General features: G+C 31.7%; 1 protein-coding gene across 4 annotated transcripts; it reads left to right on the top strand.

Moving 5' to 3' along the window:
* The first annotated feature begins 3,595 nt into the window (after positions 1-3,595).
* On the top strand, positions 3,596-14,479 carry LOC130891162 (leucine--tRNA ligase, cytoplasmic). Of its 4 annotated transcripts, none has more exons than XM_057795752.1 (16): positions 3,664-4,025; positions 4,083-4,334; positions 4,424-4,594; positions 5,644-5,805; positions 6,019-6,263; positions 6,325-6,345; positions 6,421-6,646; positions 6,717-7,076; positions 7,481-7,902; positions 9,179-9,354; positions 9,658-9,991; positions 10,113-10,386; positions 11,193-11,447; positions 12,563-12,778; positions 12,843-13,074; positions 14,236-14,479. In XM_057795752.1, exons 1-16 carry the CDS (start codon positions 4,023-4,025, stop codon positions 14,433-14,435), a joined length of 3,549 nt encoding a protein of 1,182 aa, XP_057651735.1. In that variant the 5' UTR covers positions 3,664-4,022; the 3' UTR covers positions 14,436-14,479. The 4 variants fall into 4 exon arrangements, with proteins under 4 accessions (XP_057651737.1, XP_057651735.1, XP_057651736.1 ...); XM_057795753.1 differs by having other exon boundaries at positions 6,328-6,345; XM_057795754.1 differs by lacking the exon at positions 6,325-6,345 and having other exon boundaries at positions 3,596-4,025.
* The last annotated feature ends 2,311 nt before the right edge of the window (positions 14,480-16,790 follow it).

Below are 16,790 nucleotides of genomic sequence, written 5' to 3' on the forward strand. Positions count from 1 at the left end.
TTCCAATGAATTCTGTTTGACGTTGTCTGGGACACGTTGGCTCCGAATTACTATGTTAGAGAGAACATCCATTAGCGAATCCACGAATTTTAGATACACTGTAAAATCTAACAATCTACAAACCAACAAAGTTCAAATATTTTGTATGTAATTATTGTTTCTGCAATTTTTGACGCTTAGTTTCTATTTAACAATCGTATAAGTGATTCGTTGTGAATATTTTTCTGAAAATGGAAAAAAAACTAGTGAAGAATTGTTTATGAAAGGTAATATGCGTACTCAAATGAAAGAGGCGTTATATACTCAGTACGTAGGTTCGATCAGATACTGCCACAAGCAGCGATATCATCGAAAAAGTTCACCAAACGGTTTTTAACATGGAGTTTAACATATTTCTAGCAATGAAATTGGCAAGAAGAGCGTTGTTTGCAGCGAGTGATACCATTAAAAATTGCTCTACGAAAGCTGGATTTTGTTAGAAAAAACAAGACATTCTACCAGAGGACAGTGAGGTGGATGTTGAAGTTAGATCTCTTGGTGATGAATAAGCCAGGCTTGTGACCCATGAGACAAATGATTCTGAGTAAATACCAACTTTCGAATCTTTTACAAGAATTGAGAACGATGTTGGTATTGCTGGAGAATTCATCGAAAAGAATAATATTTAGAATTGGGTGACTGATGGGAATGAAGTTGAACAATTACAGATTTTTGATTTTTAAATCGCAAAAATTTCATAAAATTAGGAGGTTTTGAACGCTTCGAAGACGATCCGCAAGTTTTTTGAATAATCAGCAGTTGCTGATAGGACTATATTTGACAAAATTTATGAATTGGAAAGTCACAAATTAAAAAAAATTAACAGATTTCTTTAAATGAATTGAATTACATATTTGATTTATTTGTGAAATTATCAATCTAACAAATTATATTTATCTTGCCTATAACTTGATGTTTTGATTATCGAGAGAGCTCTGTAACTGAAACAGATCTCTCCTGCCTCTCTACAAACTATAAACTTCTGAGCGAAAAAAACACGAGTCCTTGAATTCTCTTTTAACCAGTTCGATTTCTCAACATGCCATTTTACAACAAATTTGTTACAATATAATAAAATTTAACATTCAAAAACACATTTGGCACTTTCTCTGTTATTAATATTATCAACATCTGTTATTTCTGCAGTTTTATTGCTTGCAGACGATAACTAATCCACGATCTTTGTTATCTAGCCGGCAGAGTGACTGGGTCGTGAAAAAAGGACTCCAATAAAATGTTTATAACATTCCTTTTTGGTGTAAGTCTATTGTTAAATATTTTGCGAGTTCTGCAACTTAAATGGTTCATGAACAAGGGCAGGAAATACCTTTGAAGTTTTAAAATTTACCGATGGAGATCTTTATGTATTTCCAGAAAAATATATCTACGTATACAAGGTCTGGCTATTAAATAACGAGACTGCGCGCCTAGAGGGCGCTCTAGACGGGTGAGGTAAAAAACAAGTAGTCCGTTGGGTATCAATATAAAATTTCTCGTTAAATTGAAAAAAATTCCGAATGAGTGCTATAAATTATTGCAAGAGGCCTATGGGGACAATTCTCTATCTCATTAACGGTATCGTGATGGCTGAATTGGTTCCAGAGGGTCAGACTGTCAACCAGACTTACTATTTGTCAGTTTTGGCAGCACTGTGAAAACGAGTTCGTAAAAAACGGCCCGTGTTGTGGAAGAACAACTCGTGGATTTTGCACGAGGGCAACGCACCTGCCCATAAGGCGCTATCTATGAAGCAGTATTTGGCCAGTAACCGCACTCCAGTGCTCAAACACCCGCCGTACTCATCAGATTCGTCACCGTGTGACTTTTTTTGTTAAAATCTGTTTTGAAAGAGACCCGATTTGAGTTGATGGAAGCGGTAAAGCAAAAAACGGCAGAGCTCCTAAAGACCCTAGGTGTGTGGCGAGTGGAAGGGAGTATATTGAAGGGGAGAATTCGAATGTAGAATGATTTTTATAATAAAACCCTTTTTTGTTACCAGTTTCGTTATTTAATAGCCAGTCCTCGTGTACAAAGTATAGCAATCTTATTACAAAGGTCTGTATACGCAATTACAACAAATAGTTGTAATAATGTACGGACTCGTTTATGTGAAAATCGTAGGTAAATCATTAATACGATCCATTATTTTTTCACGAATAGAAAAATTTACACTATTGACCTTCAATACTTATCACTTCATTGGAGAAAACTATGAAATACAGGTGACAACAACTGGTTTATTTATCACATTTTATTAAGCTTACTCCGTTAAATTGTTTGTTAGTTTAGATGGTATATACTAATCAAATTTCCACTAATATTTAATCTACCTATTAACTTAATATTACATTAACATTTTGTATATTTTTCCAATTTTCATGACAATACATAATTCGATGGAAGAAACTGGTGAAATATTTAATTATACTATATGAATAAATTTATTTAATTTCCATATGAAAACAATATTCTGAATTTTTGCCATTCTGTAATTGTATTTATAATCAAATAAATTGTTTTACAAATTTCACTTCAAATGATTTATAGAAGTCAATTCATCTCAAAAAACTTTGTCTTATTTCGGAGAAATTGAGTGGAAAAATGCTTTATAAAAATCTATACTAAAATTGCTATCTATGCTAAAATTTTAGCATAAATCTTTATACAATTGGTCTAATGATGGTAATAATTAGAATTTAATGATGATCCAAATCCAAAATAATAATATATAATAATATAAAAAATAATAATGAAATCCAAAAAGTATTTTGTGGGCATATACAGGTACAAAAGAACTTTTGTTCGCCCAGTAGTCTGATACAGTGGTGGAATATGGTTGCTGACAAAGTACGACAAAGAAAAATTAAAAAGATTCGAAATAAAAGTCATCAGGAAAATATGTGGGGACGTGAAAGTGGGAGTTTAATCAAGAATCCTATCTATCTCTGAGATATCGACATTCTACAAAACCAAGACATGGTTCGTTTCATTGAAGCTTGAAGAATTCAAGAAAAAATTATGAGGAGATGTGGAAGCCAGAAAGGAGATCTACTGAACACAATGTTTACACTAGTACTACACCAACACTGACAATTACATTTTCTGACGCGGATTTCGATAACCAAGTTATCGTCTTCAGAGTCTGGCAGGTAATTGTTAGTATGTTGGTGTAGTGGTAGTGTAAACAATGTGTTCAATATGAACATTACGAACGATTACAGAAATTTCAACTTAGTTAAAAAGAAGATGGTTGCACAATGTCATGAATGAACTCTGAACCATGGAGTTTACAGAATTCATTTACAGATTCTCACTCTTACCCACCTCTTATGAAGAGATAGACTAAAACTTGTATAATGAAAATTTTGAAGAATTCGATTATCGTATATAAAGTACCTATTAATTGAGCCGTTCTTAGTTGCCCACCCGGTACACAAATGAATTTTTGAAAATATACTTCAATTTGTTTGTATACCAGCCATCTATTGTCAAATAGTATTATCAACAGCTTTTTTCTACAATTTTCTGCATTTTCTTCTCACGTCACTAATTACATGACATTACGTCATTTTATATAAAAACGGACCCAATAAATTAAAACGGAGCAATAATAACTCAAATATTGAGGAAATATTAACTGAAACCTAATATGATCATTGTTCTAGTCGATGTCAGCAAGATGAACGCTTCCATATGATGGTTACACGTTTGCTATAATTTGTGACATACCAAAATTGGATTGTGTGGAGTTAATAAAAGTATACTATTCCTTATGAAGGGGACCTTGGTCGTTGCTGACTAAGAAAACTCGTGTAATAGAAGATTAAATCGAATGTTATAACCTAACTTTTTGACATTTCTTTAACCTCAAAATTTCAGAGATTGTGGTGGTGTATCTTCGGCAAATGGTGAAAATCCATATGTTAATAGATGACTTTAAAAATTTCTGAATATTTTTAGCTTTTTTTAATAAAATAGTTAAAATGGTACGTACTACTAGATAAATGTTGATTTAGAATATAATGTTATAACTATTTTTTTAGGTAAGCATTGAAAGAAAAGGGACATTTAAAGTGGAATATTTGCAACAAATCGAAAAAGATATTCAGAACCGTTGGAAAAATGATAGAATATTTGAAGTGGACGCTCCAGATGCTCCCAAAAAATCTGAGGATGAAAAATTCTTTTGCAATTTCCCGTACCCTTATATGAATGGGAGTTTACATTTAGGACATACCTTCAGTTTATCAAAATGTGAATTTGCTGTTCGATACCATAGACTTAAGGGCAAAAAGGTAGTATGCCAATATCATTACCATTATTGCCAATGATGCAATAATGTATAAAGTTTCTAAAGTAAGTTTTGTGTTTTTTTAATGTAAAGGTACAATTTCCTTTTGGATTCCATTGTACAGGAATGCCTATCAAGGCATGTGCTGATAAACTTAAGAGAGAAATGGAATTGTATGGAAACCCTCCCAAATTTCCTAATGTTGAAGAAGTTAAAGAAGAAGAAAATGATGGTATTCCCAAGGATAAAAGTAAATCAAAAAAGGTTAGTGTGTTTACTAGCACTATTCACTTTTGATTTCAATATAATCACAACAGTAGTAAATTAGACACATACCAGTTATTATTAGTCACTATGCTGAGAACAGGTGAAAAATTTTTTGACTGTTTTCAGACTGTTAGCTCACATACTCAACACCTATCTGCCTCACCTTATGGAAATGTGGCTATCAGAAAACCAGTACAGATTTTGTCTAAATTTAAAGGAAGCAATTACCATTTTTGTTGTTTAACAAATCAAAGAAAAGAGGTTGGAACAGCACCCACCTCTGTTGATGTGCTTTGTCAATTTTGCTGCCATAATGAGATGCTTAAAGTGGACTTGTAAGCATTAATTCAAAAACAGATAAGACATCTTGTATGAAAAAGATGTCAGCCTTATGCCCAACTCCTCTAAAACACTTTAAGCTAATGTGGACTCACTCAATGTATGATGTGGTAAATGTGTCTTAGTATCACCATTACTGAGACACAAGATCTAAAACAACCACCTGGGAAGCCAAATTCAAAACCACAGTTGCATCAGTCAACTGCAACTGTCAAGTGTTAGTAAAATGTAACTGTTGTGTCTTAAGAATATTTTAATATTAAAACTAAAATATTGGTTTACAGGCTATAGTCTTGTCATTGCTGCAGAACTGTGGTACTGATATACAGGAGACATTAAAAAAAGCCTCTGCCATTGTATAAGGCAAAGAAGGCTAAATATTTTCTATAACAAAAATTGTTCTAGATAATAAACATAAAAACAGATATGTTTTGCTCAAATCGCCCTTTATGGAAGTATTCAATAGTAATATTCATCTACCCCCAGTCAATTTTCTACTTCAAAAATCAACTGAAATCGTAGATCTACTGATAATTAATACAATCTTGTTGATCAGTTTAAATATGAATTTATATTGACTTGCTTTAAGTATTTTAAATTTTAATGAAAACTAAATTACTAACCTTATAATCACTATTCATATTCTCTAGTATAATGTATATGCACAATAATTTATATGTATATATTATTGATATTTTTATTCGCAGAGTAAAGCTGTAGCAAAAACAGGTCCTGCAAAATATCAATGGCAGATTATGCAAAGCATTGGTATTAAAGATGAAGATATTCCAAAATTTGCAGATGCTCTATATTGGTGTGAATATTTCCCCCCAAAAGCTGTTAGTGATCTCAACAGATTTGGAATTCATGTAAATATATCTAAATTTATATAGTTTGGGTTAATACTTTTTTGAAAGTAGAATATCTGCCATTATTCCAGTAAATCTTTTCATTTTTATAATGTGTTGTTTGAAAGTGCTGTTTGAAATTACATTTAATCACATCTAAATGTATAAGTAAGCTACTAATCACTATGTCTTTCACTGGACATTATTTGCACTCTAATAGTGTTATATTTTTAGACTGATTGGAGAAGAACATTCATAACTACCGATGCAAATCCTTTCTATGATTCTTTTGTTAGGTGGCAATTTATAAGGCTGAAAGAACGTAACAAGATTAAGTTTGGCAAAAGGCATACAATATTTTCAGTTAAAGATGGACAGCCTTGTATGGATCATGATCGTGCTTCAGGAGAGGGTGTTGGACCTCAGGAGTACACACTTATAAAGATGAAAGTTTTACCTCCTTATCCTAAAAAATTAAGGTTTGTGTATTTACTCTCATTAAAACCTGTATTTTGTGATAACTTAACAACATATTTTTAGCAGGAAAAAGAGATTAGAGATGTAAGTGGAATTTCTTTACATTACATTAAAACTATGATTATAACTAATTTTCTATAAGCAGTAAATGTATTTTAGCTCACTTAGTAACAAACCAGTGTTTTTGGTAGCAGCAACACTAAGACCTGAAACAATGTATGGACAAACAAATTGTTGGTTGAGACCAGATATGAAGTATATTGCATTTGAAACGAAACATGGGGAAATATTTATTTGTACAAGCCGTGCTGCAAGAAATATGGCTTATCAAGAGATGACAAAAGAACAAGGAAAGTTTGATATTATCTTGGAACTGTTAGGACAAGTAAGATATTTGAAAAACCTCTAATTTGTTTATTTACATTTTGAAACAAAACTATTTTGTTGTCTTTTAGGATATTCTTGGCTGTGCTATAAGCAGTCCAATGGCAGAATACAAAAAAATATATGCCCTTCCAATGCTTACCATTAAAGAAGACAAAGGTACTGGGGTAGTTACAAGTGTCCCATCCGATTCACCAGATGATTATGCTGCTTTGAGTGATTTGAAGAAAAAGCAAGCCCTTCGTGAAAAATATGAAATCAATGATGATATGGTTTTACCTTTTGAACCAATTCCAATTATAGAAATTCCAGAGTTTGGTAATCTTTCTGCAGTGACTGTCTGTGAAAAATTGAAAATTCAGAGTCAGAATGATAGGGATAAATTGGTAGAAGCAAAAGAAATGGTATATACTAAAGGATTTTATGAAGGTGTAAGTAGTATGCTTCACTTTTAAATTGTGACAAAATTATTAAGATCATAATCAACAAAAAGAACTTCACCACAGTGTACAAAAGAAGACTGGGGAGGAAATATAATACTTAAACAGATGGCTCAAAAACGGTCTCAGTGGCTGGTGCTGTGGTATTAGAAATGTAATTTCGAATGCTGTTACAGGTTGAGGACTCAAAATAAAACTGTCCATGAGTTTTTTAAAATGCTAACTTTTCGATCTTTTATTTGATCTTTATCAAGGCTAAAAATATAAGGTACATTATAACTCAAACGTTGATAAAGATAAAGAAGTAAACAAAAAATTGTGAAACTAGAATTATAACAATAACCAGATAGTGTGAGTAAGATTTAAAATATCTGGTATTTTATTTTTCTTTTCAGGTTATGACGATTGGTGAATTCAAAGGTAAAAAGGTGCAAGATATTAAGAAAGCTTTACAAAAAGTGTTGATAGACAAATCAGAAGCTGTAATTTACTTTGAACCCGAGAAAAAAGTAATGTCACGTTCTGGTGATGAATGTGTTGTGGCCCTGTGTGACCAGTGGTTCTTAGATTATGGTAATCAAGAATGGAAAAATGCCACTTTAAAAGCTTTAGAAAAAATAAACACTTATTATGATGAAGTCAAGAAGAATTTTATTGGATGCATTAATTGGTTACATGAACATGCTTGTTCCAGAACTTATGGTTTAGGTACTAAATTACCATGGGATACTAAATGGTTGATTGAGTCATTATCTGATTCTACCATTTATATGGCTTATTATACCATTGCACATTTTCTTCAAGGAGGCACTTTTAAGTAAGTTCAATTATCGTTAATTAGATATCCTTATATGGGAGGTTATAGATTATGGTAATACAAAATGTATCTCATTTATTTAAAAATAGTTTCCCTAGTAGGAACAAAACCTGCAGAAGATTTGTGAAATACATGTCTAACTGAAAATTGCTTTGTAATTGGTCTGCCAGAGACCACATCTGATAATCATAAATTTATAAGAATTGTCTGAAGATTACTTTGATCACAGATAGGAATTTTATGAAGGTGTAATATAGAAGATGGTTACTGACTTCCATTAATCTTTTCAATTATAGTTATTTGTGTGATACCAATTCCATAAGGAGCTGGAACATATAACACAATGTGCGTAGATATTATTAGAACCACTGTTATTGGTCCCAATTTTCATTGAAGGAAAATTAAATGCACAAAATGTTACAAAATCAAATATTTCCAGCTCTCAGGTAGGTAATAATTTCGTTGAACTTTGGTCTATCCTGTGGAGGTAACTAGAACTGAGACATTAATCCCCTATATTATTTTTGAACAAACTATACAGTATTGGAACATATTGTTAAGTACATATCAATGTCATATAAAATCTTTAACCAACTTAATTACAATTTAGAAACGTAAGTTTCAATAGAACGTTGCAATAGTTTATAATAAAGTCAACTGTTTCATTGGATTGTTACTCTATTCTTTGAGTACTGTCCCCCCTTTTCTTTAATTTGCTTTTAACATTTTGTTCATTATACCTCCAAAGAAGAAAGTGCTTAGGAAATAATCTGGTGATTTGGTAAGTTACTTGACCGCATCATGTGAAGAAATAATTTTTTAGTGGAAATTATTTCGCAAATAGTTTTCAATCTCACGTTTATTCAGCGCAGGATAACTGTTTTACTGAAACTGAAAATTCATATGTTAATAATGTTTTGAAAAACTGTTTTTTGTCGTTTTGATTTTCTTATTATCACAAAACTTCATCTGTTTGTTCTCAAGAAATAATTCTGGTGTTGTTATTTGAAGCCATAGTAACCACTTTTTCATCCTTTGTGCTTACAATCTTGAAATAAACAAAGAAGGCAAAAGACAAATCCTCAGTCATACTCTATCACTTCAATTTGGTCAAGTGGAGTGGAATAGTTTAGTTTATTTTAATTTATTGTCAAGTTCTATTGAAATATACACAAATATATATTCAAAGTAAGTTGGTTGAAGTTTTAACATTGATATTCTCATATTCCTTAAAATAGTTTCCAATACTACATAAATATATTGTAATATGTTACAGGGGGACCGGACCAAACGTGCTTGGTATCAAGCCAGAACAAATGACTCCAGATGTTTGGGATTACATATTTTTTAAAGAAGCTAAATATCCAGAAAAATGTGGTATCAAAAAAGAGAGCTTAGATAAGATGAAGCATGAATTTGAGTATTGGATGCCTTTTGATTTGAGAGTTTCAGGTAACTTTGATTACACAAACTTGTTTTTATTTTATATTAATGTTTGCAAAATAATCATGAGTCAGGACCAATAATTTATATATTTTCTAAAATTAGTAAAATTATATAATTATAAATTATTATATAATAATATCCAAGCTAAACAGTTTATCTTCGGTCTCTGAAGACGATAACTTGGTTATCAAAACGCGTATCAGACAGTGTAATTGTGTGTTGGTGTAGTGTTAGCATAAACAGGGTTTTCAATATGAATGTCACTAAAAATTCCAACTTAGTTCTGATTGATATATTTGTTCATTTTAGGTAAAGATTTAGTTCAGAATCACTTAACCTACTGCATTTTCAATCATTGTGCAATCTGGCCAAATGACAATAGTAAATGGCCAAAAAGTATATGGGCCAATGGATTACTAATGCTTAATTCTGCTAAGATGTCCAAATCTGATGGAAACTTTCTTACTCTTTCTGAAGCTATTGATAAATTCAGTGCTGACGGAATGAGGTTATGTCTTGCTGATTCTGGAGATACAATTGAAGATGCTAATTTTGTTGAAAGCAATGCAGATGCTGGTATTTTGCGACTCTATACTTTCATTGAGTGGGTGAAGGAAGTTCTGGCAAACAAGTCGACATTTAGGTAAGTAATTGAGTTTTAATTTGCTTTCAATTTTATCACTTAGTAGTATAAAAAGTACTGGAAGTAATTACTATAGATACAGATAAAAATTCATACTTGAATGTTACATATACTTTTCCAGAACCGGGGCATTCAATAGCTTCAGTGATGAAGTATTCCAAAACGAAATTAATAAGAAAATTAAAGAATCAGATGAGTACTACAAAAATATGTTGTTCAAGGAAGGCTTGAGAACAGGTCTTTTTGAATTTCAAGCTGTAAGAGACAAGTACAGAGAACTAAGCTTAGATGGAATGCATTATGAGCTAATTTTACGATTTATTGAGGTTCAAACTTTAATTTTATCTCCTATCTGTCCTCACGTTGCTGAACATGTTTGGGAACTTATTGGAAATGTGAGTAATAACTTCGTTCTATTTGGTGATATTTCTAACTCTGTGATTAATTGCAAAGGTTTAGATTAATCAATTTTTTCACTAACCCCGTATCTTGTATAAGTGATTTTTTATATATCAGTTTACAGTAGTAGTAGAAAAAGTATTTGACCAACTTACTTTGACCAATTTTCCAGTATATTATGTTTCAATAGAACACAGGTATACAATGAAGTATAACAACCCAGACACTATATCAAAAAGTACCAAAGTGTATTGTGAAATTATCATTCAAAATTAAAATAAGAAAAACATTTTTAAATCCTATTGATGAATGAGAAATTAAAAATTATTAGGTAATTACGATCGAGTGGAACTTAGTGGAATATTCTTAATCATCTCTTTCTTAGTTAAGGTATGGCAAAAATTAAACTATAAAATTTCAAACCATTTCATTATTATTTTTATAAATATATATTCTCTATTAGTTTTTTCAATGACTAGAGAATAGGGGTCTGTTTTCTCGACTTATTCTTCATACACTATATATATTCTTTCCACAAATTACTGTGACGCACAACAAAAACTAAATTTTTACTGCCTTGTATTGGTAGCATTTCTTTCAACTTATATTATAGGATTTTTTACTATCCCATTATAAGCATTTTTGTTTTTTATTCAAGAAGACTTCCACCATAAATTAATATCACCATCACAGCTAAATTGTTGAAATCAGTATAAGTTACTCTTAAACTGAAGAGTGAGATTACATATTAGAGAGTTCTGTATAAATAATTTAAAGATTTAATATTTGTTTTTTGTTTCAGAAAACTAGTATTCTCAATGCTTCATGGCCGGTGGCAGGACCCATTGATGAAATTAAAATTAAAGCATCCGATTACCTCATGGAATGTGCCCATTCATTCCGAGTTCATCTTAAAACCTATATGCAAGGTGTAAAAACTAAAAATAACCCAAATCCTCCACCTGTTGAAAAACCTAATGTAATTAATATATGGGTTGCTAAGACATTTCCTCAATGGCAGACATCTGTCTTAACTACACTAAAAACACATTTTGAGGTATTTTTTCATCAGAAAAATCTATTTAGTTTGAAAGAAACAGTTTGTAGTTAACAGTAGTGTTCATTGATAAAAACTTTTTTGTAAAGTTTGAGAAAGGAGTTATAAAGCAAAGCTTATTTGAACTTTTTGATTAATTTTATAGTAATCAAATAATCCATTCTACTAAACCTATAACTTACTGTACAACAAGTAGGCCACAGACCTTGTTGAACAGTGACAGCTGTTATTTAAGTTAATTATAGTATCACATGCATGTTTGGAACTTCACTTGGGATTATGTCTAGTAAAAAAAACGAACCGCCAAAGAAATTTACCAATGGTAGAGGCAGTGCATCGACTCTCCTGAATGAAGGATATTTAATGCGATATGTTGCCGGTTTGATAGGAAAACATCATTCCAGAATCAGTAAGATGACGTAATGGCCATCGAAAGCCAGAACAAGGCCGAAAACGTTGCTCTAATCAAATTGATGATCATTTTTTGAGACAACGTGCTCTCAGAAACAAAAGGGTCACCAGCAATGTGCAAAAAAATGAATTATAACTTGTTCGAAATATCATTATATCGTCTCCCATGCTTACCAGAGGACACAAAGTTCAGAGATTAAAACTTGCAAGACTACATCAGAATTGGAAACTGGTTCTGTTCTCAGATGAAACTAGAGTCAGCCTTAAAGCTCCAGATGGATGTGAGCATGTCTGACGAAGGTAATGAGAAAGGTTTGCCAGCTGTAATGTCTCTCCTGAAGTGCCTTTTGGTGGTGGCTCTAAAATGTTTTGGCAAGGAATTTGCTTCGAAGCCCGTACAGAATTGATCCCTATATGTGGGAGTTCTTTTAATACCCAATATTACTTAGACAACATTATTATCGAACATTGCCGTGATTATTTTCAAAATGTGGCCCAATCTTTGTTTAGTTTGGCTTTTTTCTTTATTAAAGTATTGTTTCAATAACTAATACTGCATTAATGCAACAACCAACAATTACGCTAATGCATATGTTAATTTCTACTATATTTAGTATAATACTTTGTATTTTGCTTCATGTTAAAATGTTTTTTTTTGGGGGGGGGGTATATTTTGAAATATATTTTTCTTTTGGTTTTTTTAGAAAAAAAACGGCGTTCTCCCTGATAATAAAACTCTATCTGCGGAATTTTCCAAAATGGTAGAGCTAAAAAAATACATGAAACGAGTAATGCCTTTTGTACAAGCCACAAGGGAGAAAATAGAGCAGTTTGGTGTCAAAGCTTTAGCTTTAACTTTAGAATTTGATGAAGCAGAAGTACTGAAAATTAATAGTGCCTATTTGGCAAATACTTTAGACGTACGTAAACCTTTTATAATTTGTGTCACTTTATTTATAAACTCGTATGAAATTTCAATTTTAGCTTGAGGAAGTTGTAATTAAGTTTACGGACGACCCAGAAGCTTCAGAAAAGATGAAAGAATGCTGCCCAGGTGCACCATTTGTCTTGTTTTCGACAAAACCTGGAATAAAGGTCGAATTTGTAAATCCCATAGCTCATAATGGATTATTTTCATATAATTTGATTATAAGTGATGGTGATACTTATTCTAAAGTAATTAATAGACTCGCTAAAGATATTAAAGCTATAAAAAGTAAGTTAATAGCTACACTGCTATAAGGTACTAGTTGCTCAAATAGATTATGACAGTTGACAGATTGATAGCCCAAAAAGAAAATTGTTTTTTCAACTTCTTTCACTTCACTTCTAGAAACAACAAAACTAAATTAAAGGTATATATTAGGAGGGTTCCTTGTTTCTTTTATACTTTACTGTTTTGTGAGCTACTTTTGAGGATTGGCTTTAGGAAGTTGTTATTTGGCTCTCAGTATGCAGATATCAACCTTTAATAATGTAATAGTGATTATTGTGAAATTTATTATGAGAAAAGAGAACCTAGATGTGCTCAAGGTGAGGACGAAGAAAAATTTTTCATCACGTCTGTACATGGGTGGAACAATAATTATATCAATTTACGTTACTGATTCAGTATTAAATATATGTCACGTTAAGTGCATTTACATTTTTTTTGTTTTGTTTCTTCAAGTATGTAGCAACGATTATGTTGCAAATTTTCTGTTGGTTGTTTGGACAAATAAAGTAAAAGAAACTGCTATAATTTTATAAAGTTGCTTATCAAAAATTGTGTTCTATTTGCAAATCATTTTCACTCGTCAGGATCGTAACCTTGCTAGGCACAGCATACAAGAACCATAAATATTGAGGAGGATGGAACTAAAAATGGCATTAATTAATTGATGAGCAAAGTAAATAATATAATGGGAAGAAATATGCAGATGAAAGATAAAGGAATTTATTAATTTATATTGCGACTAATGGATTAAAAGTGTAGACGATAAGTCTTGAACTAAGGAAACAAAGAATTATTAGTGGAAAGTGAAAGGATGATGAACAGAGTTATATCACTTATTAACAGATAGAACGGTTACTAATTTCATCAAGACACCATGAATACAAAAGGTATGCTATATTAAAAAAATAAAGTACCAAACAAAACACTAGCATGATCGGTACCACAAAGAAATAGGTACAGAAGAAGACAAAGAAAATAATAAAAAGAAGCAAGGCAAATAGAAAATCTAGAAGACAATTGTAGACATGAAGTGAAATATTGAAAGAAATTATCTCATTTTCCATGTATTTGATCATTATTTACTTTTTCTTTATCGAATGAATGAAATATAAGTATTTATGAATTACATACAATGATAATTATTAAATATTTTCTTTTCAGAAGAATCTTCTATTGAGTTATGGAGATTCGAAGATCCAGTACTAGGTCCAAGGAAAATACCAGTATTTGGGGAATCAACTAATTATAAAATTAAAATACCAACAGAAAGTGTTTTCAAAATCATCGATTCAAAAGTAAAATTGGAAATAAGTAATGAAGTTATCGATGTAGGAACTCAATTAACGTACATTGTTGGGTGAAAAAATCTTTTATTTGTTTTAATAAAAGCCAAATTCAGTTTAAACCGTTTATTTCTTTTTATCTCCTTGTTAAGTAGGGAAACCACCGATCCACTAAATAAGAGAACCCGATGCTACTGAAGATATATTTACGGTAGTACAATATCATCTACGCGGTGGTTGAAAATGGCCACTTCAGTAGTGCATGCACTAGCTACGCCCTAAAAAAGTTATGAAGGGAACAAAATTATGACGGATATTAAATAACACCGTAGAAAATGTCTAATTTAGAGTTTAGAATTTCTGAAACTTTACAATAGAGTGTTAAAGTTATCGTTCGAAAGATTATGTCACTTTATCTGTTAAATGGTTTTTTATCCTATGTATAAAAAACTAACAAAATAATGATAAGAAGCTGCTGACTTTCTCATTCTGGCACTACTGTAATACCATGATTATGTTTATATTGATAGTGCCCAAAATTGCTCCAGGTTCATATTATAGTTATTTACTCGATCGTGTCGATTAATATTAAGGACATAACACAATCGTTAATTTAGTGCACAGATTATACTACTGCTCACATCTTTGGTTAAAACAAACTTACGACCAACTTCTTCGCCAGCGCTAAAGCCGTTTGTGGATCTTGATCTGTTCAAGGATTCTTTCCAGAAAGGACAAGTACTCACCTTACTTCTTAGTAGATCCAGGAAGATATCGAGAGAAATATTTGGTTTCTGAAAGAACTTTTCTACCTATAGCCACAACATATGTATTAGATTAGGCATTGCCATTCATACGTGTATTGTAGCCTTAATCGCTGTTAAATGGTCAGTGGTTCATGAACAACTTTTTTATTTTTTATTATTTTATTAGAAATAAATATTATATTGACAGGGTATACATATTTGACTAGACTGAAATTTATTTTTGACTAGATTTTATTTCAAAGTGTATATATTTTCAAGATAGACAAGGCGTAAACAATCGTAAGCGTGTGATCACCGTTTGGTCACTTATTGGTGATTCAGTCGTAAAAGTGCTTAGATAGAAACTGTTCTTATAGATTGACAGTTTATTAATTTCCTACAAAAATAATTTGATGACCTTTTTGCGTACAAAACGCGATTGAATGCCAGGATGTAAGATTACGTATTTTGGAATGGTTGCAGTATGGAAAAATAAACTTTAATAAAATCATAGTAGAGACTAGGATGAAAGTACGCTGTGTGTCTCAAGACCTCCAGTTTATTTTCCAGTCTAAGTTTTTTTGGAAACACTACTGTGGAAGTGCTTCTTTATTAGTTTTAAATAAAGGAGATGGTGAAACCGAAAAAGATATACAAAAGAATTGCATCCATCTTGTATATCGTCCTGCAACCTGGTGAACCGGTTCTCTAGCCAAATGACCGACGATAGGGAATAATGCAGCCGCAGCTGTACCCTCCCGCCCCATTTTAAATTTAAAATAAATAAAAAAAACACCAAATTTTCACTAAACCCAAAAAAATTTCTTCAAAAATTAAAAACAAAAAATAAATAAAATTCTTCAAAAATTAAAAAAAAACAAACCGAGAATAGCCGTTTTTGCTTACAAGCTTCATTTTCGTTTTTTTTCTGGCCAAAATCTCCCTTCAGAAATAGTTAGACAAACACAGCTTAACGCATCCAACACAACCCCAGCGCTGCAGAGGAGCTATTCCTATATCAGGGCCTACTCCAACATAATCCCCTCCTTACAAAAATCCTCTTTATCCTACCAATCTGTAACCTCTCTCTCTCTTGTATATCGTTAATATTTTGAGATAAATTATACGTGGACGAGGAAGATTAATTCACTTACTTTCGGACGTGTCATTTTGAAAAAACCCCTCGGAGCAATAGAATTTTGGAGATGCCTCAGTTTTTTGGAACCATAGCTGTATTTCCAATTACTTTACTTATAGTAACGCTATTTGAAAACTTAGACCCAGGCTTGAAATTGATACTTTTAATGTAGGTAAAACGCATAGAAAAAGATTATTTTCAACTTTTACTGCAGAATTACGAAAAATTTGTTCGGCTGAAGAGAATGGAGATTCGTACAACTTAATTTTTTTATTTCTTCGGCAAGTAAAAACCGTGTATTTGGTTTTAATTTGTTAACAACATCCCGGAGAATGATCTAGTGGTCACTAGAAGTTGATTAAGAATTTCATCAATTAAGTATAAGAAGGCGATAGGAAGATTGGTTAGTTAAAACTAAAAAAAAAGCCAGTATAAAGTGACGCTTCCAAAAAACTTTCCGAAACATCCCTTATCCAGAATTATAAACAACTATCGTGCTCACATCATATATTAAATTATCGCATATTTATAATTGTAAGCCTTTTCCGA

Source organism: Diorhabda carinulata, chromosome 3 (genome assembly GCF_026250575.1).
Source record: "Diorhabda carinulata isolate Delta chromosome 3, icDioCari1.1, whole genome shotgun sequence".
NCBI lineage: Eukaryota > Metazoa > Arthropoda > Insecta > Coleoptera > Chrysomelidae > Diorhabda > Diorhabda carinulata.

Bases quoted from the DNA above. Each gene is read 5' to 3' on its own strand.
- LOC130891162 (XM_057795752.1), top strand. The intron at 4,595-5,643 runs GTTAGTGTGTTT...TTTTATTCGCAG, and splicing joins ATAAAAGTAAATCAAAAAAG to AGTAAAGCTGTAGCAAAAAC. The intron at 7,903-9,178 runs GTAAGTTCAATT...AATATGTTACAG, and splicing joins CTTCAAGGAGGCACTTTTAA to GGGGACCGGACCAAACGTGC.